The sequence below is a fragment of the Prunus avium genome, chromosome 6 (genome assembly GCF_965620075.1).
Source record: "Prunus avium chromosome 6, drPruAviu1.hap1.1, whole genome shotgun sequence".
Classification (NCBI taxonomy): domain Eukaryota; kingdom Viridiplantae; phylum Streptophyta; class Magnoliopsida; order Rosales; family Rosaceae; genus Prunus; species Prunus avium.
The window spans coordinates 8,343,513-8,364,609 of NC_142289.1; the positions used below are offsets into that span (position 1 = coordinate 8,343,513).

The window sequence follows — 21,097 nt, forward strand, 5'->3', positions numbered from 1 at the left end:
TTTTGTTATATTAAACCAGATCTGTTTCTCTGCTGCTTCACTTCACTCAAAAAAAAGCTCTCAGTCGCCCTAAAATCCCGAATTTTGATTTCCAGATTTTTCAATTCGATTCTAGGGTTTCTGAGTCGGCTCCCAAAATCCACCATAATTGATGCCACTCTCCTCCGCCATGTAATGTAGGGTTTCAATTTTGGCAAATATGGATTGGGTCTGGTACGACACGAAGCCAGCAAAAGTTTCAAAGAGGGTGTGGTTAGTAATTCAAAAAACGATGGGGCTCCTCGTGGGTGGGAATCACACCTCCTCCAGGTTTTGCACTCGCTAATCTACTCTCTCATTCTGTGTTTGGCTTTTTCCCCTCGCAAAGTTTTCTTATAGAATTCTTTACCAAAATTCCCAACTTTACTCTTTTTGATAAAAGACCTGATATTTGATCGAGAAACCCCATTTGCTTGCGTTACGATTTGGGCCTTATGTTTCAGAGCCGAATTTTCAAAACGAAGAGAATCATGGATTTGAAGGCTCTGAAATCGCAGATCCTTCATGGGTCTCTGGCCAGGCGTGTGTTTTTCCGCGCTTTCTTTATCGCCTCGGCCATGTCCATTATACCCTTGCTTCACATTTTGTCAGGACCCTATATAACAATGTTCACTTTTGTGAATCCGGGTGACTGCGCCTCCCAATTGGGCCATACCCATGTCGACTTGGCCCCGGGAAAGTTCAACTTTCAGAGTCGTTACCTGAATCCCTTTTGGGGCTCTTTCAATTCGGACCGGTGCAAGCAAGATGTGAACTTGACTGTCAGTGTGGTCAGAGAGCTTATGAGCAAGCAGATATTGAATTATGGTACAAAAGCTCTCTGTGTTGGAGAAGGCTCCGCCTCAACCGTGTTGGCGTTGCAAGATTTGGGTTTCCCCAATGCTCGTGGTGTTTATGAACGCCGCTTCTTCTCACTGAAGCGCAAACAGTTCGTGTACGAAATTGACTATGAGGACAAATCTTTTGATTTTGTGCTCTCCAGGGATCTAGATAAGGTTTCTGTCCCTGCGCTTCTTGTGCTCGAGATCGAGCGTGTACTTAGCCCTGGTGGGATTGGGGCAATACTTGTGGGTAGCAGCATTTCCGCCCCGAATAGCTTGATTAGGTCTGCCACCCCAATTTCTTCGTTGCTGAAAAGTTCCAGCGTTGTGCATGTTAACCACATCGGTAACTTCACTTTGGTTGTGTTCAGGAAAAGTTATGAAAATGCTGGGCTTTTTGAGAAGTATCGCCTTCCGGCTGACTGCCAATCTCTCACAAACAATCGACCTTTCATTGGGAAAATGGAGCCTCTTGTGAAGGAAAAGCCAGTCGATTATGGAAAGAAGTTCAATTATTTGCCTAATTTTGTTGATCTTTCCTCGAAGAAGCGCTTGGTCTATGTTGATATTGGGGCAGCGGAGCACCTGAACTCAAATGCTACAAATTGGTTCCTGCCCTCTTATCCCATCGAACGCAAAGCTTTCCATACTTATTTTGTTGACCACAACACTTCTGTTCTATTGTCCTATGTCAAAAAGCCAGGAATCACCTTTGTTTATCATCCAGGGCTGGCTGGAATTAAGGCTCAAGTCAATGTTACAACTGATGGAGAAACAGAGCCATATGTAGGAGATGAAGGGTTTGATTTCCATGCCTGGTTTAAGGAAACAGTGCAGTTTGCAGATTTCGTGGTCCTGAAGATGAATGCAGGGAATGTAGAACTGAAGTTCCTCACAGAGCTGTTTGAAAGTGGAGCCATATGCTTTGTAGACGAGCTGTTTCTTCATTGCTCCGGCGGTGTTGATGCAGGAGGTGCAATGCCGGTGGACTGCATGGACATCTTCGGAAGCCTCCGTAGCAGTGGTGTCTTTGTCCATCAGTGGTGGGGAGACGGCAACCCTGTTGATGTTCTTTGATCCGTTCGGTTTGATCATGTTTCGACCGTAGTGTGTTATGTTGTTGAACTCGGTAAGTTACCATGTAGGATGTGGGGGACATCTATAGTCCCTACATCAAAAGTTGCTTTAATGGTTGGGCACTTAGGTTAAAATAAACAACCATTGTTATCTTGTGTGGTGTGTACTGTTTAAGTACTTTGTGTAGGATGAAAAACATCCAAGTTGTTGCTTCATGATTGGTTGGCCATTTGAGCTTTCCAACTTGGTAACTTATTAATCGTATGTTCTATGTGTGTTTTATATGGTTTGACTTTGATTCTTTCTTGTTCTTGGAAACTCGTTTAGAAATGCTTTCTAGGCCCCGCCGCTGAAGAACTTGATATGCTTAAAGTGGTGGAAGGAAACTTAACCCTTAATCTAATTCAATCTTCTGTCTAGCTTCTTATAATTATTTGTTTACGCCGTAAGCACAGCGTGGTGATGGACTTTGTTATGAGCTTCCCACAAATGAATGCAAAGTTTCTTTGCTTTATTTTTTCGCCCTCGCCTTTGTGCTGACCCTGGCTTTAGCATGACCACTTTATTGGCATTATTTCAGGGCTTACCAACTGCTCGAGGATTGAAGCAATCAGCGACTTCACTGGCTACAATCAACACTAGAAAGTGATACACCCATTTTATCGTTAGATAGTAGACTAACATTAAATTGTACATAAGCTTGATTATAGTTTCAAGTGAAGTTTCGCTTTGGTCCATATAGTTTCAATTGTATTTAACCTCTGTAATTTACTGATTGTTGCAATGTGAGGAAAATGGCTTAACTCAGCCACTATTTCAACGGAATTAGCATGTGTGTGGGTGGCGTTTTTATACTTCCAAAAAGGCCAATTTACCCTCTCCTATTTCACAAGCATGCTAATTATGTTGAAGAAATGGATAAAATTAAGTCATTTAATTGAAAATTAATTGAAACCACAAGGATCAAAATGAAACTTAGCGAAAACTAGGAGACCAAAATCATAGCTCTTGAAAGCCAATCACAGTCTACTTCAAAATGCACACTTGGAGACGACCTTTGAAAAAAAGAGGACCATGGCAACTTCAAGAGACTTGACGCATCCACGTTTGCTGATATAAAATAATGAAAGTGATAGACGATCTACCGCACTAAATTGTTGCTATTAGTAGCAATTATTTAGCGCCGTTGAGTTCACTGATTCATATATGGCCACAAAAAGTTGATAATGAAACCTCTCTTGGACTTTTGCTAAATTGTGATTAAGCTGTTTTGCCGTCAGTAGCATGTGCCTGATTTAGTAATTTTACCTTACCTTAAAGCATAGAAGCCTCAAGTTACCTGCTCACCTGTGGAAACTAGAAAAGTGTGATAAGACAAACTCTCTTCAGACCCCCCAAAAAAGTAAAATGGACAAGAAAAAAGCTAGGTCTTATACTTCTCTTTGCCCAGTTGGAACTGGAAAATTTGTGCCAAATACTGCAGATGATTATCTACATTAACCTTTCTTGAAAGAAATAATTACAACAGTAGAAGCAAACCAAATGTAGAAGATGTATATTTATGAAGCATTGCCACTTGACACTTCATACAGCATATAACTTGCCTTTTTAATTCTTGAAAAACAAATGAGGAGGAAGAAAGGAGGGGGTGGGGAAGGAGGGTGCCATTAACCATACAGAATGCTAGTGGCAGAACACATCCTCTCATTCCTCCGGACCATTGTTGACCTTTATCTCCAAAAGCCTCTCAACTGGTTGTCGGCAAATTGGGCAACGGTTTGTCTGGAATCTCAAAACCTTGGCACACCCACTGCACATACACTGCAGCAAGAAAGAAAACCCAACCAATAATCAGCCAAGAAGAATTTCTTATTCATGTTGAGTGAATTTCATTAGTTTGTCAAGATGATAACTCGATGGAAGCAAGTTAATGTAACCCTTTAAAACCTACAAAAGATCCTCAGCTCATTCCATTTGCAATTGTGACAAACTTTGAAAAGAAAAACAGGGAAGTATGATTACCATGTGTCTGCATGGAAGAACAGTTGTGTCCCGTGGTTCAGACAGGCAAATGACACATTCTTTTCCTGGGTCATTCCCGTCCAAGTCACCCTCAACTGAATTACCAATGCCATATATCTCCTGTAGTTCATACCTCAATCCATTCACCCAAAGAATCTGCTTGACAACCCTCACCTGGAATTCACCTTTCTCCCTCTCAAATATGGCCTGAGTTATCTGGGAGTTTGTTGTTACGGATACAGGGTTTCCCTCTGATCCATCCTGGTTAGGTGGGGATGCCTCTGCCTTTACAGCTATAGGATAGATATCCAAGTCCGTTACTTTCAGTAATTCTGTCTCCTCAAACATTGAGAAATTAATTCCAGTTCCAGAGGGCTGTCTGAACTTCTGGCCGAGACCTTGTTGAAAATGTACCGTCACAGGTGGAAGGTTAGACTTTGTTGGTGTCAGGTTACAGTCCTCACTTTCTTTCGCAAAGAAGATAATGGTGATGCTGTTTCACAAAGCCATATATTAAGATTAAAAATAACCAGATGATCAGATAATGTTAAAGAACATAAAAATGTAAGGATCTTACTGCACTACAATCTTAATAAAGCCTTATCCTCCAACAGTTATGCATGTAAATCAAATGAGTTATCAACACCTTGGCCCAAAAAAGATACCACTACTATAATTCCACATTGAAATGTCATCACAGCATGGTATTTGAGTATGATCTGTGATGCATAAAGTATCATTCCTTGTGTACCTCAAACAAGGGAAATATACTAGGCTGTGGAATTTAAGTACCAAAAGAATATACCAAGCTGAAAGATTAGATGGCCACATATATGAGAACAATTTCTTATATCTCAACACCACCAAAACCATATAGAAACCTAAAGTCCTCACATCATCATCTTATTTTTCCTAATCGACATTTCTGAGGTAAACACCCTCATTAATCCGTATTCACCAGTTATAAACGAGTTCCGCAAATCCTTATTGCTAAAAGATAATACTGAGAAAAGCAAACAACTCATTGTCACCAATCACGCTCTTATCCCATATGAATTGTCTAGACACTTATGCCCTTTCACTCCAGTAAGGTTCCCCAAAGCAATTGTACCTATTTTATATACTATAATCACCACTGCGATCATAGATGACTGAAGGTCACTTGATACATAATGTTGGTTTGCCACAGTTCCAAAACCTTGGTAAACCAACAAGATTTATCTTAGTATCATAGAATATGTTTCAAATCCTGAAAACTGAAAGATAAGAATTTATGTTAAAATTCATCCATTTGGATCTTTAGGGGTGGGAAAAGGTCCACATGTTAGGGAGAGTGTTAGAATATAAAAAAAAAAATTGGCTCGCATCCTAACAGCTTAAGCTTTTGGAAACAATTAGAACTGAAAAACCAACAAAATCAATCATTGGTACACACCATCAAGTCACCTATCCATCCTGTTAACCTATCCATCTTGCCTTCTTCAAAAGCAATACAAATGGATCAAGCTAGAATGGCAATCATCACTTCAAAATGGTGATGAAAGTCGTCCTTTTCAATAACACTTGGATTCTCATCAAAATTGTCTTCCAAACTTCCATAACTAGTAATCTACTATCCAATTGATTACCAATTTCCCTCAAAACTGCTACTTTTCCAAACTGTCTCAATCCTACAAATTCAATCTCCACATTCCACCAGTCCAAGCTAACACAACAAAATAAAAACAACCAAACCAATAAAAATAAAGCCCAATTAAGCTAATCCCACATAAAACCAAATATCAGCCCCCAATTAGGCATTTAATGCAGAAACAAAACAGAAGTTAGTGAAAAAGCAAACTTCAAGTTCAAGACAAAAGCTTTAAGCTTCATATGATACCTCCCAGCAACCGTGGCATCAAAAGTAAAAGAGACAAGGAAGCTTCCAGGGTTTTCCTCATCGGGCTCGACCTTGAGAGATTCCTTCTTCAGATTCACATCGTTCCTTATAGTAACCGCCTTCTGATGCTCGACATACGGCGTCGGAGCCTGCATTACAGGACCGCACCGGTACCGGCCGCCGGCCCAATTTGGATGGGCCGGGTCCATATGCGGGTGGGGCACACGGTGGTGATGATCGTAAGGAGCAGGCAAAGGCATCGGCATAGGCGGCGGCGGGTAGTAGCCCGGGTACTGGTAGTACTGTGGCGGGTTCGGGTTCGGGTTCGGATTCGGGTTCTGGTTCTGGTACTGAGACGGGTACGGGGTCGCCGCGGCGAATACGTATCGGTTTGGAGAGATTTCGGGCTGAGGTGGCGCGGGAGGCGGCGGAGACGGATGGTTTTGGCGGGTACCATGTCGCCGCCTTCCGCCGTTGCTTCTACTGCCGCTGTTTCCCATGTTGGGTTTGGTGGTGTTGAAATATTTCTCGGGAAGCAAACAAATTCAGCCTGAAAACCTTAGGTTGTGTTATCAGACAGATTTAGAAGATGTGAAAGATTGGAACTTTGTTTTTTGCACAGAGAAGATGTGAAAGATTGGAACTTTGTTTTTGTTTTTCTCTTCGTGTGCTGTTCGAAGTGAAAGATAAATTTGGATAGTAACAGAGAAGTATAAAAATGAAAAAAAAAACACTAAAACTAATAATAATATATAGGAAAGGGACTTAAAATAAAAATAAATAAATAAAAGAAAGAAGAGAGAGAGAGAGAGAGAGGAATCTTGTATTGTTTTGTAATAATAATGGGTGGGTGGAGATTGGGTGGAATGGGTTGCGTAAAGCTCCACCCAAAACACCATCCATATGAGATGATGGGAATTGAGACTAGAAAGAGTTTATGCTCCACAGCTAAAGCTAACAGCTTTTTCCTTTTTCTAATCTGTATATATCAACATTATTAGATTACACATGAATTCATCGGACCAGGAAGAAAGAAGATAAGATTAAGTACATCAAAGATATTGTGAAAGTCGAATTTGTATCTGGAGAGGGAGTCAAGTGACTCCAACCTTAATGCTCCGGGCAACGGTGGATTTTGCATAGTCTCCCCCGTTGCCCGGAGTTCTTTGGAATATGTTATATATGCGCATGTTGAAGCTAGCATCATATTCATACCATGCATGCATGCATGCATGTATGTTATTGGCTTGAGGAAGAAGAATACAAGTTGGCTTGCTTGGGCATGTGACTCATGAATCATGATATGCCTGATTTTGGTTGCCAAGTTGCTTTTCATATCGAGGCAGTGAATGATGATGTCATTTTGTTTGCATTGGAGATGCGCATAATATAAGTTCTGTTTCAACAAAAGAGGTCAGGGCAGGTAGATAAGGTATCATAAGGAAAACTTCTGATAATTTATTGCTTCCATTAGCCAGCAGTTGATATCCAAGTTTTCATGTTGAAATTGTGTCACGAGAATAACACTGTTTTGCTATCTCAATCTAATCATGTTTCATCATATTTCATTATTATCACGCATGACAGAACGTGATTAGTTAAGGAGAGCAAAACAATGTTATTCAGCGACATACAAATTTTTATCTTTTTTAGACAAAAGGGAATGTGGTTCCCACTTTACAAGCAACTGGGCGGTCCACAAGAGATATTTTGAGCGATGATGCATGCCCCTTATCACCATGTCATGAATTATTGAGTAACCATACATAATCTTTGTGTGATATTCTCTCTGTTCATCCCTTCAATTTTATAACATATTTCAATACATACAAAATCATAAAAAAAAATCACTCCCATAAATATCGTTGTCGTCAACCAAGTTAAAAGTTTTAGATCGTAATAATAAAATCTATTTTTTACTATTACTTTATAATCTTTATTACCTTTACCATCTTCTTTTTCCTGATAGCAACCATTAAAGTATAAAATACTGAGATAGGTAATTTGCAGCACTTATTTCACCATCTCTAGTTGAACTCTACCTTGTTCAAAGTCAAAACCAGTCTCCATCACCATCTTTACAAGCCCAGCAAAAAAAACTTACCTAAAGGCTGTTTGTGCCTAATTTTGCACTTGTGGTATGAATATTAAAGGATATGTTATATGCCTTACACGTGTAGTCCACTGTAATATCTAGCAACATGCATTATCGATTTTTACTCAGGATACCTAATCCCATTACATGGCTATGGCTTACTCGTTTCCTTGCAAAACAAGCAACCTAACATTGAGACTTGACACTAAACCTACTCGTGCAATTTGAAGACGATGGCATATCCAATCCCTCATCTATCTCACAAAATTACCAAACTAGCCATGAACAACAAATTATATATATATATATATATATTTTTTTTTTGTCTCCTAAATATAAATATAGTTGGACAAAAGTCAAGAAAACCAATTTAATTGAAGGGGCTTTATATATGATATGCTTGATTTTGAGTGCCAAGTTGATGTCGGTTTTGATGGCTATCTGTTTCAACAAAGGAGGCAAGGAAATCCAATTAAGGTTCAAGGATAAGGAAAACGTGACAAAGAAAAACGGGAATTTCAACTGCTTCTTGTAATTAAAGCCATCCAAGCTAATAATCCAAAATGCTAAGCTGGTGTGTGAGAATAGAATCTTAAAGTGTGTTCAATGCCCTGTGGATCATGAATTCACATATAGAAGATCATTGTCTCCCTTGATAAGAGTGACCATAATATAATGAATTCATGGGAGCTTTTATGATGAGGGGGATTTTGACGAGAGGGTACTTAGAGGCGTTTGGTTATGTTTTGCAAGCCTGTTTTCTATTTTCTAAATTCAAAATTCATTAGATACGGGTTTGTTCGGCGGGTTAATTTTTGTTCTAAAAAAAACATGGGATACTATTTTAAGGAAACGAGATAAAAATACAGTGTAAAAGTAAGAATGCTCTAAACATGTTTTCTGTATTTTCAACGAATACATACATAGCACTCCGTTTTCTTAACAAGCACACTATTACTGGGTCAGTTAACTCAACCAAGTTAATGAGCTTACAAATTCAACAATTTAGTTCAATATCTGACTCAAACCCAAGAGGATTATGGGTAAAGAAAGGTGATTCATAATGGATTTGAATGGCATGGAAATTTGGTCTAACCAATTTTGTCATTTGTCACAAGAGATAGAATTGATCAAATCAAAATTTTGTCATAGTTTCTTATTCTAGAAAGGTCTTATTCTTGCACATTCATATACCAAATTGGCATTACTTTGGTGGATATTGACTTCTTTGACTTCAAACTAAATAATGAAACATTTCGATGCGATTATTTATAAAATCAATTCCACCGTGTAATGTAGGACTTGTACTGTCCAACAAGAGACCACCACGCGTATTCTAGATATTAGATATAGTGTCGTAGAGACCATAGACCATAGACTAGACCTCCTAGTTTACTAGACCGGTCCCAACTTCCAAACATAAATATTTTGGATATGTGAACCATCTATGAGAAACTGTTGACCACACTCCATTCCTCCTTTCAAACTTTGATTCATTCAAATGTGTGTGAACAAAAATATCTTATAAACACACAAGCCAGGTATGGTAATGATTGTGTACTTTGTTCTTTGGATAGACAAGGGTGTTTTCGTCATATGAAATTGAGAGACTTGCCACATGACACCATGACTGTGCCTTGACTCGGCACTTGACTCGGCACGGTGATGACCGCCGTGTGAGTAATGCTAGAGAAACCTCATTTTTTGGTAACATCTAATTTCATTAATTAATCACATGATGTAAAGTTAATGATTTCTATTGATGCATACTTTTCATTTTATTAAATGAAATCATGATTTCAAATTTCACGAACGATATTTATTGAAATTAAAAAAAACATATACCAATTGGCGCGTTATGTAATAGTCTAGAACGTGTGAGAAAATTCCAATCTCTTCAACATATTATAATGTTGTCAATGAAATTTCATAATCCGGGGGAAGGAGTTGTTAATTAGGAGAGAAAAACAGGGTAAAAGGGTATGGCTGATTCAATCCTTCCGTATTAGTTTCCAAAGACCTTCCTAAGAATCAGTATTAACAATTGGTCTCCAAACAGGCTTTGCACGTTTTGGTAATATGACTTCTTCTTTTTGTTGGATACGAATTTTGGTAATATGACTTGCTTTTCGTTTTTAGGCGTGTTGATGTTAGCCAGCCAGTTAGACACTTAACTTTCTAAACCAATGAAATGTGGGTTTTTTTTTTTAATACAAGTGATATTATACTTTAAACTAATCCAAACTAGAATAAGAAGGATTTGAACTCGGATGCAGAGTGGGGATCACATTCACTCTAGCCAATTTGGCCAAGCCCATGCCAACATGAAATGTATTTTTATCTAAACCTAATAAAAATTGAAGTCAATATTTCTCGATGATACGGCATCTCTAAGAAATTATTTAAAACATAATTAAAAGGCCAAATTCCATTTAATGAAACTAATAATAGAAGTTGGTTACTAACTAAACCATGATAAATGCAAATAATTTTACTTCAACTAAATATGAGGGTGAGGCCAAATTACGTACAGTAACAGACAGACAGACAGAGACCCCTCCCCAACAAGAAATATAAAAATTCTGATGGAAAACTGAGTTCAAACTATGAGAAAGTCCGAAGTCAAAAGCCGCGGGCAATATAATAATTATAATTCTGCGTCTCCATTTCTGTTTTTCCCAAAGCTTATTGTTTCTTGGGTTACTCTCTATAATCCATTTTAGTTAGTCCGAAGTTTCAAGATTTTAGCTTTCAAGTACATACCTTGGGCGAAATAAAAAGCTGCAACATGAAGTTCCCAATTCCCTGCACAGGTTGCTTCTTCTCCTCACCTCAAAAGGTCATGGAAAAAGGGATGCAAGGTATTAATGAGATGTCTGCCTCTGTGTTTTGTGTGTTTTTCTTGGGGTTTGTTGTGATTTTACTGTGTTCTTGATTGCTTTTTTGTACTTGGTAAATACCCAGATGGAGAAAATCAAGAAAGCTTCAGAATTTTCTCTTCCAAGGAATTGAAGTCTGCCACTAATGGCTTCCATTCCTCAAAGAAGCTTGGAGAAGGTGGCTTTGGCTCTGTCTATAAGGTTTTTTTCTTGGCCTGCAACATAAATTCTACAAATTTGGTTGAGTTTAGCTTGTGTGTGTGTGTGTGTGTGTGTGTGTGTAATTTAGCTGTGTTTTGCTGATATGGGATAAATTTTGGTTGAGTTTTAAAGGGTCGGCTTAGAGATGGCAGCCTTGTGGCTATAAAAGTGCTTTCCACTGAAATTGAATCTATGAGAGGAGAGAGGGAGTTCATAGCAGAATTGGCTGCTCTGTCTGTAATCAGACATGAAAACCTTGTTAGGCTTCAAGGGTGTTGTGTTGATGGAGCTGGCAGATATTTGGTCTACGATTACATGGAAAACAATAGCCTCACACACACTTTACTTGGTAAACCAATGCTTCTAATTTCTAAATTTGATTACCTTAATGATCCTCATTTTAACTATTGGTATTATAATTGGTTGATTTTAGGAGATTTTGTTATTTATCTGTAGCAAATTATTGACAGCTACAATGAATGCAAATGAAAGAATATGATTTTAGGAGACTTTAGTTTCTCATATTGGTACATTAATTTGTTTATTTTAGGAGATTTTGTGATGTATCTGAAGAAAATTATTGACAGCTACAATGAATGCAAATGAAAGACTATGATTTTTTTTAGGCAAATTGTGTAATAATGTATGTTGATTAACAGGTGGAGAGCAAAACAGGATGAGATTTAGTTGGGATGCAAGGAGGCATATTTCATTAGGGATAGCTCGAGGACTTGCCTATCTGCACGAGGAGGTTGAACCTCACATTCTGCACAGAGACATTAAAGCCAGTAACATACTTCTTGATGAGAATTTCACACCAAAAGTTGGTGATTTCGGCTTATCAAAGCTGTTAAGAGACAACCATTCTCACATTAGTACTCGTGTAGCCGGGACAATGTAAGTTGTTGAATCACTAATTCTTCTTGCTTCATGCTTCTCTGCCTTTGGATTAATATCTGAAATGCTATTGCATGCTAATGGGGTGTCTCACAATAATCCAAAAGAGGTTATCTTGCTCCAGAATATGCGATTAGCGGGCGTTTGACGCGAAAATCAGATGTTTATAGCTTCGGAGTACTGCTGTTAGAAATTGTCAGCGGCCGTGCAGTTGTGGATTTCGACTTGGAACATGGGGAGCATCACCTGGTTCAGAAGGTAAGCAAATTAGAGCAATTTATCACTACCCGCTTTGGCCATGCGTTTTTATTCTGTCATATGGTATAACTGAAGCCATGTTGTTTGTGAATTTGCAGGCATGGGAAGCATTCAAGGCTGGTAATCTTGTACAATTAGTTGATCCTACACTTCAAATGAACTTTCCTGAAGATGAAGCCATCCGGTTCTTAAAGTTAGGCCTTCTTTGTGTGCAAGAGATGGCCAAGCTCCGGCCGCAAATGTCGAGGGCTGTTAAGATTTTGTCTGGTGAGGTAGACATAAAAGATTCTCAGATTTCAGAACCGGGACTTGTTTCTGATATCATGGAAATCAAAATGGGGCAACAGCAGTCATATGATCAGAGCACTTTCTCCAAAGCTTCCACAGCCAGTAGCACGCAAAACCAGAGTAGATCTGAGGACTTTGTGATGTCCTTCTAACCATCCTGTAAGGCTTATTTTTCTCAACTTGTCCCAGGAAGATCATGTGAGCCTACAGAAGATACAATGTTTTTTGTTGGATGTCCTTGTGTATATATATAATCTGCACGCCAACTCCATTTGGACAAGTCATGTAGATATATAACTCAAGACAACCAATTTTGTTTTTTGTTTTTTGTCTTATTTTTTGGGCTTTAAATTGGTTAATTATTTGTGGGATGTGGAGGTAGTTTTACTTTGTTTCTTGCTGTTAATGATAGTATTTTGCTGAACAGATGTGTACAAAATTACCTTTAATAAATTAATGCCGCCACCAGCTCAGGTGTTTAACTTTCTCGAGCTGTTTCTGTTATTTACTCAGCCTAAAGTTCATAAACTGCAGCAGAGACATTAGTGGCTGAGGAAGTATGTTTAAATGTGAACCAAAATGAATCATAACAGTAAATATAACAAAGAAAGAAAAAAGCAAAATTTAATGAAATATACTGAAGGGTAAACTTTAACAAAATGATATTATAATATAGTGCTCCATTATCTACCCAAGTAAATGACACATGATATGCATGGCGATGGCTCCATGGATGCCATTCACTTTGGCCGCAAGTTTTCTGGTGGGCTTAGCAGATGGCATACAGGGAACCAGGTAGGAATGGCAATGGGTCGAATCAGGGGTGGGTATGGCATTCCCATCCCCATCCCCGTTAAGCTTTTTTCCCCCATCCTCGCCTTCATTCCCGCAATATTCATATCGGGGATTCCCCATCCCCACCCTCATTGGGGAATGGGTTCCCTGACCCGCCCCATTACGGAAGAAAAAACCAATATATAACTATTTTGTTGAAAAAAAGAAGTAATAATTCAAGATAATGAATATATATAATATATACTTATAAAACAATATAAGACTATTTATATATGTATTGAAAGTTAACTAAATAAATAAGTAGTATGGCTTAAGATTTGTATAAATTATATAAGTATATAATATAATAATATAAAATATAAAACTTAGTCAGTACAATCACTTTAATAGCATATATATATATATATATACCTCATCAAAAAATTAATATATATTCTAAACGGGGAGGGTTCGGATTGGGGATTAAAATACCATCCCCCCTCCCTGAACACCATACCCAAAAAATTCCCCGTACCCATCCCCATACTCGACCCATTAGGGTCGAATCCCCGCGAAGACCCTTACTCGTGGGGAAAATTGCCATCCCTAGAACCAGGCATGCCATTATATGCATGCACATAGATATGTGATGCAAGCCAACGGGAAATGAGACGTGATTTAGTTTTCTGTTTTATTTGTATTTATTTCGTAGATTTGCTGTATATATTCCTTGTCTCTTAAGGACTTGATTCTTGCCTAGAATAGGAAATCCTTTGTGTAGACACCAAGCAAGGCATTGTATATAATTATCACACGATTGTTAAATGAAAATCATCAAGAATATTCAAAGCCTTTCAATAGGGTCCAACCTAATGGAAAAAAAGCCTTAACTTGCAGACCAATGATCTCGGGTTCAAACCCCATGGCACCTTATTAGTGTGTCTGTGAGAAATCATCTCCCTCTTTTAATTTAGACTATCACTTGTATTCAAAACATAAACATGTAATACAGAACACAAAACTGTATGATACATGTGAAGTAGTACTTAAATAGTAGTGGAGGTGTCGAGAGCAAGTACCACAAGTGCAAGTGGTGGCCTCCCCCTTCCCCGTGCTTGACACCCAGGTTCGAAACCCCAAGGGGGTTTCTTCCCCTTTCCTCCCACTGTAACCGAAAAAAAAAAGTAGTAGATGTCATTTTCTATAGCTGAAATCAGGCATAATAAAGTAAGCTTATATAAGGGACTAAATACGCCTCATATACCTCCCTTTTAACTTTTTCCCCACTATTTCCTCAGGGCTCATATACCAATCAACTAGCTTTTGAGTTGGCATCTTGCATAAAGCAAGCAGGGCTCAACAAACCACTCCATCTGAACGGCCGGTACTTCCTTTTCTATTTGTCTTCAACTTGGTTAAGGTTGCACGAGTAATGTGGGGCTAGGAGAGAGTGAGACAGAAGCTGAAATGGAAAAGGGACGGATGAGGTTGAAAATCTTTCAGAGGCTACCATAAAGTTTCTGGGGTCTTTCGTTCTTTTGTGCATCATAAAGTTAAGGTTATCTTTCTCTTCTGAAACCCATTTGTCTTAGAGTGCTTGGATGAGTTGGATTCCCATTTCTCAAATGGGGACTGCTAGACAGAGATTGGTCTCTCAATCTATTCAATTCAGAATACACTGTAGTTTTCACATTTCTTAATTCTACAAGGTGTTTTGTTTAAAATTGCTAGCAAAATATTCAACGATAGGAAAGATGATGTTTAAAGTAGAACCTTTTGGGGGTAGCATGGAGCATTAGCTTCTACTCTGGTTTAATTAGTAATGTGTGTAGTCTCTGTGTTCATGTGCCTACAAGAAACATGCGTCGAACGAATGAGAGCACCGAAATGTTGCACCACTTCCATGTCAGTTACCAGAAATTATGTCAAACTCACAGCATATATTTGACAAGTAATTCAACTATTGATTAATTAAGCATTTCCCTCTTGTGCAATAAATGCATTTTTGCAGTAAAAACATCTAAGAAGTATGATGGTGATTGTTGACAAATCTAAATCAGAACATTGTTACCTTCATAGCAAAGCACTCAAAAGGCAATGAGGTCTCAGATGCTTGAAATCATTGTAACAAAATGATAGAATCTCAGGCTTGGTCAAGCATTAAAAAAATTTCTCTCCAATGCTTTACATGAGAAGGAAGGTTATTAAATAAAGCTTCATGTGGAAACTAATGTAGAATGGTACAAAAATAGTGTTCCCTTCACTTTGTGAGGATTAAGTGAAAATCAGAAACAAAGAAAAAAGAGTAAAGAGGGAGTAAACCAACTTCATTTACAAGAAGCTCGTAAGATGTACAGTTGCAGAAGAGCAGTACTTACGGGAACAGTTGTAACACAAATTGTTCAATTCATCTTTGATGAATATCCGGCGACCTGGTTCAGAAATTAGAAGGTCAAACCATCTTTCACAATGTGCTCCAACCAAGATGCAATATCCGACATTGCAGGACGCTCGGTAGGATTTTCCTTTACAGCCAGTCCTGCTATATCAGCAAGCTTAAGCAATGGCTCAACATTTCTTGGAAGAGCTACATAACGATCAATTATGGCAGCTGCCTTGTTCTGTTTAATTAAAGGTACTGCCCACTCGACTATGCTAGGAGGAGTGTAATCTCTGTCGAATGCTTTCCTTCCGCTGAGAATCTCAAGCAATACTATTCCAAAGTTGTAGACATCACTTTCTAAATCTCCTTTATGATCCTTGTCATTAGATGTAAGGAGCCCAAAATCTGCGATTCGTGCATTCCATTCAGAGTCCAAAAGAATGTTTGAAGTCTTGACATCCCGATGAACGATGGGAGGCACAAATTCCTTGTGAAGGTACTCAAGCCCCTTAGCAGCCTGCATTGAAATTTTCAACCTAAGGACCCAGTTCAGGGCAGAAAGGCCACCATGGAGATGGTCATGAAGTGTCCCATGGGGCATATACTCATATACAAGCAGCCTCTCCCCCATCTCTGAGCAGTAACCCAATAAGTTTACAATATTACAGTGGCGGATTTTGCAAAGGACCTCTAATTCCATTTCAAAGTCCCGACTGTTCGTGTGAATTATAGTGGCAGCATTTGCTCTCTTGACTGCAACTTGCTGTCCATCTGTAAGCACAGCTTTGTAAACAAAGCCATAGCTTCCCCTGCCAAGCTCATTGAACTCTTTGAATCCGTTGGTGGCATCTTTTAGTTCTGAGAGTCGGAAAACTTGAGCCATTCCAGGACAGGAAACTACAGATGGAAGAGGGTGTGGATCCTCATTATTGTCAGCTTCCAACTCTGCTTTCCCAATGCAAGATTTAAACTGCTTTTTGTTCCCTTCTTCTCGAGAAGTTGTTAATCGGGGCAGAAGACACCAACTAACTAATATCAACAAAAAACCCAAAGCAGAAGACCCAAATATGATCACCAACTTACGCACATGATACCAAAGCTTCTTCCTCATTTCTGGAGGTCTTTGAAGCCCACAAATATCCCAACAAGAGCTGTTTTGGCAAAGAGAGCAAGCTGTGCACACTCTGTCAGTATGTTCAGTACATGAACTAGACAAGAAGAATCCTTCGGAACAATTTGACCCACAAGGTGAACAAATGGTTAGATCTTTCCTAACACACAGGCTTGTCAAATCAGCCTCATTAAGAATGCTGGCATTGAAAGCAAACTTCCCTTCCCCACAAGAACCAGGAGTGCAAAGACCTGGACTGCACAATTCCAAAGGAGGATCATACTCAGGTGGTGAGGAAGAGGCATTAGCAGCCCAGCAATCAATCACCAAATCATCTTCCCTGATCCCACATGTAGTAAAATCCGATGAAGTAATCTCCACGAATCCGGAAGCCTTCGGAATCAAAGAAGAGTTAAAGATCCCCCAACACTCAATTCCATGATTGTCTTCTCGAATCCCACAAAAATGGTGCTCACCAGCTGCCAGAGACACATACTGGGTTTCATTTGGATGACCAGCTAACAAATCAGTATCACCCCAACATTTCAACTCACCAAAATCTGAAATCCCACAAAGTGAGGCCCTCCCTGAAGCTAAAGCTGTGAAATTATCTACTGGACCTGAAACCCCTAGATTAGAAGAATTGGGTCCCCAGCAAATAAGTCCTCCATCTCTAACCCCACCACAACTAAATCCTTCACCAGAAACAACCTTTTTGAACACAAGATTGCTAATAGACTGGTCAGAAAACAGAGTACTCTGTTTGGAACTCAAACTTTTGTTCCAAGTTTCAAAAATTTCCCAACAATCCACTGTACCAAACTCATGATCAGAGTAATATGTCCCTCTAATGGCACATACATGGTTCTTCCCAGCAGCAATATGAGAATAAGCAGTGGTCTTGAATATGGGAGGTACGAGATCTATACCTGGGGCAATGGAGCTCCAACAATATGCCAGCGACATGTTCGCTAAAATGCCACAAAGAAAGCCTTCACCGCCCGAGAGGGCAGCCATCGCTGGAATGTTGCTGAGAAAGGCCGAAGCCGAGGAAGAAGCCGAAGATGGAGTCGATGAAGAGCTATTCTTTCCCCAGCAAACCACGTCCTGCTTGCCACTAGCGTCTATGGCACAAAAAAAGCCATCTTTGCCAAAAGAAGCAGAGATGGGGCCCATTGATCCGAACCCAGATGCGGTTGTGGAGCATAAGAGCAGGAGAAGAAGCAGAGGAGGTGCAGAGCGAGAGAACCCAGAAAGGGCTTGGTGGGTTTGCATGGTTTTCCTGGGTTTGGATCAGCGCGAGCATGGACTGGTTTGATGGTGAGCTTGCATGGTGCGGTTGGTGTTTGTGATGGTGTTGTTGGTTTTGCTGAAGTTAAGTCAGAGCTGGGAGTGTGAGGATGGTGACGATGAAAGAACGTGGGTGTCGCGGCCATTTTTACAGTGTTTTTGTGGACCGTTAGAACGTCAAGTACTGTAAGTAGTTACTGCGCGGACTATATTTTAATGCTATTTGCCTCCATCTTTCTTTTAGTTTACTTCAAAAGCTTGAAGATTGGGTTTTCTATCAGTCTGTGTTCTTACTGTGTTAGCGTTAAACTAGGATTAGTCTGCCACTTTGTCGGGTACATGCATAAACAAGTGGGGGGAGGTGCGTTTTGACTATCGAAATCACTTGACTTCTTTATATAAATTGGGCTAGCTGTTTAATTGGTGATCTATGAAGCAATTGCTACAAATCTGTCATCCGCCATGGTAGTTTCGAATGCGTGTTATTAACACCTCTTTAGAGTTGTCATGTTCGTATCGAATATGTATCGTCAACAATGATTTAAAATCGAAACTTTCATATTAGTGTCGAATACCGGCTATGATATCGACATTGCCCAACGCTTTCCATAAAACTTTTTTGATACTTCATATTGACATAGTTGAGGTCAAATTTCATGATTTTCATTTATTCATTTTCACTCTATTCTTTTTCGGTGCTTCATTTTCTCTCTTCCCACTATGGCCTACATCCAATGCTTCTAGTATTCTATAAAAACACACCATCACTCTTATAAAATAATTAGGCCACCAACATTCAACCCAGATCTAATTCTTCAAAGGGTGGCATTTAATATGAAGCATGACTAAATTATTTAGATGGATAACTTGATACTTCACTTCACTATCAGTCAGATAGCAAAGCACATTGCACAAAACCGCACAATCCTGTTCCATTTGCTGTGTTTCTGCTTTGTAAGAGGACTCCACTCTTCTAAGATAACCTTGTTTAAGAATATCTTGTTCAAGCCCCTTATACACATAAGATTACACTTAGAAACAAATTTTTAAGACATCATGAAATAAGATAATATGCAAAAATGAAGAAGATGGATGGTCTAATAGACATGTGCAAATCGTGTTTGATCTGCATTTGATGTATTGAATGAGACCATATTGAAAAGCTTGCTATTAAAAATCATAACTAGTACCAATGAGTAAGAAAGTGGGTTTGGTTGAAAGAAATTTAAATGGTAAAATACCAAATTTCTAATGGAGAAAGTGGCCGACTTGACAAGGATATTATATTAATCCAATTGCTATGTGCTTTTCCATTGAACCCAATCACCTGAACAAGATAAATAAATAAAAAGGGTGTTAAGCCAACTGTTCTGGTACAGTGGAAAAGAGTCTTGATTTGCGGATCAATAGTCTCGAGTTTGAATAACTATAATACTTTGACAGTGTTGTGTGTGTTTCTCCCAATATCGCGTATATTTAAAAAATAAAAACAAATTAAAAGGGTGTTAATGAACTTATCCTAGTGAGAGTTCAAATTTTGGACAGAAAATTTGGAGCTTTTTGTAAGCGTAATTTGTGCTGGTACATTTGTTGCCAAATAAGATGTCCTAGAAATTCTCAACTGTGATCTTATATCACGTGGTTGCTAGGTCAGCTATGTCTGGCCTCTATTTGGAATTCCCCAGCTCTAATGTCTCTGGTCAAAACCACTTGCTTCAAATCCCTGCATTATTTGCGTCCTCTTGCCTCAGTTAAAACAATCCCAATGGGCTTGTCTCCAAATCCTATTGTTACAAAATCACTTATTGTTGTTGGTACAATAAGCAGTAAGGTGGTGACTTTGAAACGATCTGCTGCTCTATACAAAAATCCAATTCAATAGTTGCGATAGTCACTCACGTGCACATAAACAACTATAGATCGTTTATACATTGTAGATTTTAATTGTATTCACAATTGATAGTTACTGATGTGTGCACATATACGACTGTTATTAGGTTCACATATGAATTCAAATAAAAAGTTTTATGGATGTCTTTTAACACAATTGAAACTAGAGTTTTACCATGTTGTACGTAAGCGACTATTCATAATATTCAAATTTAAATTTATTATCCACTTATATCATAACATGTGAACTACAAACAACTCGCGGTGCTGTTACGATTAGATACTGAAAATAACATCTTTCTTCGTAGGGTTGAAATGGTGGGCCCTGCTAATGATGCCACCATGTTAACTGTGCAATTGTCTCTATCCCCATTTTAGGCCATGACCCATTTTGTGACAGTCTTCAAGCAGCAAGATCCATAATAAAATACAAGAAATAATCAGAGGGCATGGAGAATGGGGGCAGCTTACTTGGTGAACATGAATGGGACCTAGTTGCTTCTTTGGCACCCATCCATTCCATGTGATCTGCCGTGGAAGATATGCACCTGAACCTTATCTTAGATTTTCTTTGTTTGCATTTTGCAGTATGTTAAGATTGTATCTCTGTATGATCTACATGGGTTGTTCTTTATTAAGATTTAAGTGTACTTTAGCACAATGCCAAGATTTCATTTAGAGTATTAAATTAATAATCAACTATGTGCTTCTAATGCCGTACAAGAAAGAAAAAGGTGACTATATTCCCAGCACCTAACTACTGCATCTCTTAAGAAAACCCAAAGAGGAGTGTTACCATTAGTCGCATTTTTGCGTGTGATGATTTTCAGCCATTAATCATTATGGATTCTACAACGGAACTCACATTCATTAATCTAGCCCTCACGAAGCGTCATTCTCTTTTGCAAATGGAAGAGAAGATTGGGGTGGGGAGAAAAGTTTGTTTTGCTGTCAAAGTCACAGAAAATATACTTCACTAGCTCAATAGTTTTAGCCTTAGTGATTGGGTAATCAAATATTCTTTATCCACAAAGAATTATGAAGCATTACTTTATTGGTATTCCTTTTCTGGTGCAATAATTCAGTCTAGTTAGTTAGATTTCGAGTTGGGATAGCGGGTTGGATTCGACATATCATTCTTCAATGGCGTTAGCCATAACCTCTTGATTGGATGGATCTGTTTTGAACCTGTC

General features: G+C 38.8%; 4 protein-coding genes across 7 annotated transcripts; 2 read left to right on the top strand and 2 right to left on the bottom strand.

The window, feature by feature from the left end:
• On the top strand, positions 1-2,762 carry LOC110753487 (uncharacterized). 2 transcript variants are annotated; one of them, XM_021954391.2, is made up of 2 exons: positions 1-309; positions 483-2,219. In XM_021954391.2, exon 2 carries the CDS (start codon positions 510-512, stop codon positions 1,935-1,937), a length of 1,428 nt encoding a protein of 475 aa, XP_021810083.2. In that variant the 5' UTR covers positions 1-309; positions 483-509; the 3' UTR covers positions 1,938-2,219. The 2 variants fall into 2 exon arrangements, 1 of the variants encoding a protein (XP_021810083.2); XR_015836482.1 differs by lacking the exon at positions 1-309 and adding an exon at positions 2,518-2,762 and having other exon boundaries at positions 321-1,989.
• A 583-nt stretch (positions 2,763-3,345) lies between these two features.
• Positions 3,346-6,557, bottom strand: LOC110753492 (putative E3 ubiquitin-protein ligase LUL2). Its single transcript, XM_021954394.2, has 3 exons — positions 5,839-6,557; positions 3,960-4,452; positions 3,346-3,758 (listed from the first exon to the last, which is right to left on the bottom strand). Exons 1-3 carry the CDS (start codon positions 6,336-6,338, stop codon positions 3,642-3,644), a joined length of 1,110 nt encoding a protein of 369 aa, XP_021810086.2. The 5' UTR covers positions 6,339-6,557; the 3' UTR covers positions 3,346-3,641.
• A 3,968-nt stretch (positions 6,558-10,525) lies between these two features.
• On the top strand, positions 10,526-12,942 carry LOC110753494 (putative serine/threonine-protein kinase). Its single transcript, XM_021954397.2, has 6 exons — positions 10,526-10,794; positions 10,898-11,013; positions 11,146-11,362; positions 11,673-11,910; positions 12,018-12,168; positions 12,267-12,942. The coding sequence occupies exons 1-6, from the start codon at positions 10,722-10,724 to the stop codon at positions 12,606-12,608; spliced, it is 1,137 nt and encodes a 378-aa protein (XP_021810089.1). The 5' UTR covers positions 10,526-10,721; the 3' UTR covers positions 12,609-12,942.
• Positions 12,943-13,946: 1,004 nt separating this feature from the next.
• On the bottom strand, positions 13,947-18,303 carry CCR1 (CRINKLY4 related 1). 3 transcript variants are annotated; one of them, XR_015836783.1, is made up of 3 exons: positions 15,609-18,303; positions 15,004-15,079; positions 13,947-14,692 (listed from the first exon to the last, which is right to left on the bottom strand). XR_015836783.1 is itself a non-coding variant. In XM_088255650.1 (1 exon), exon 1 carries the CDS (start codon positions 17,997-17,999, stop codon positions 15,675-15,677), a length of 2,325 nt encoding a protein of 774 aa, XP_088111776.1. In that variant the 5' UTR covers positions 18,000-18,303; the 3' UTR covers positions 15,414-15,674. The 3 variants fall into 3 exon arrangements, 1 of the variants encoding a protein (XP_088111776.1); XR_015836784.1 differs by having other exon boundaries at positions 13,954-14,395; XM_088255650.1 differs by lacking the exons at positions 13,947-14,692; positions 15,004-15,079 and having other exon boundaries at positions 15,414-18,303.
• Positions 18,304-21,097: the final 2,794 nt, after the last annotated feature.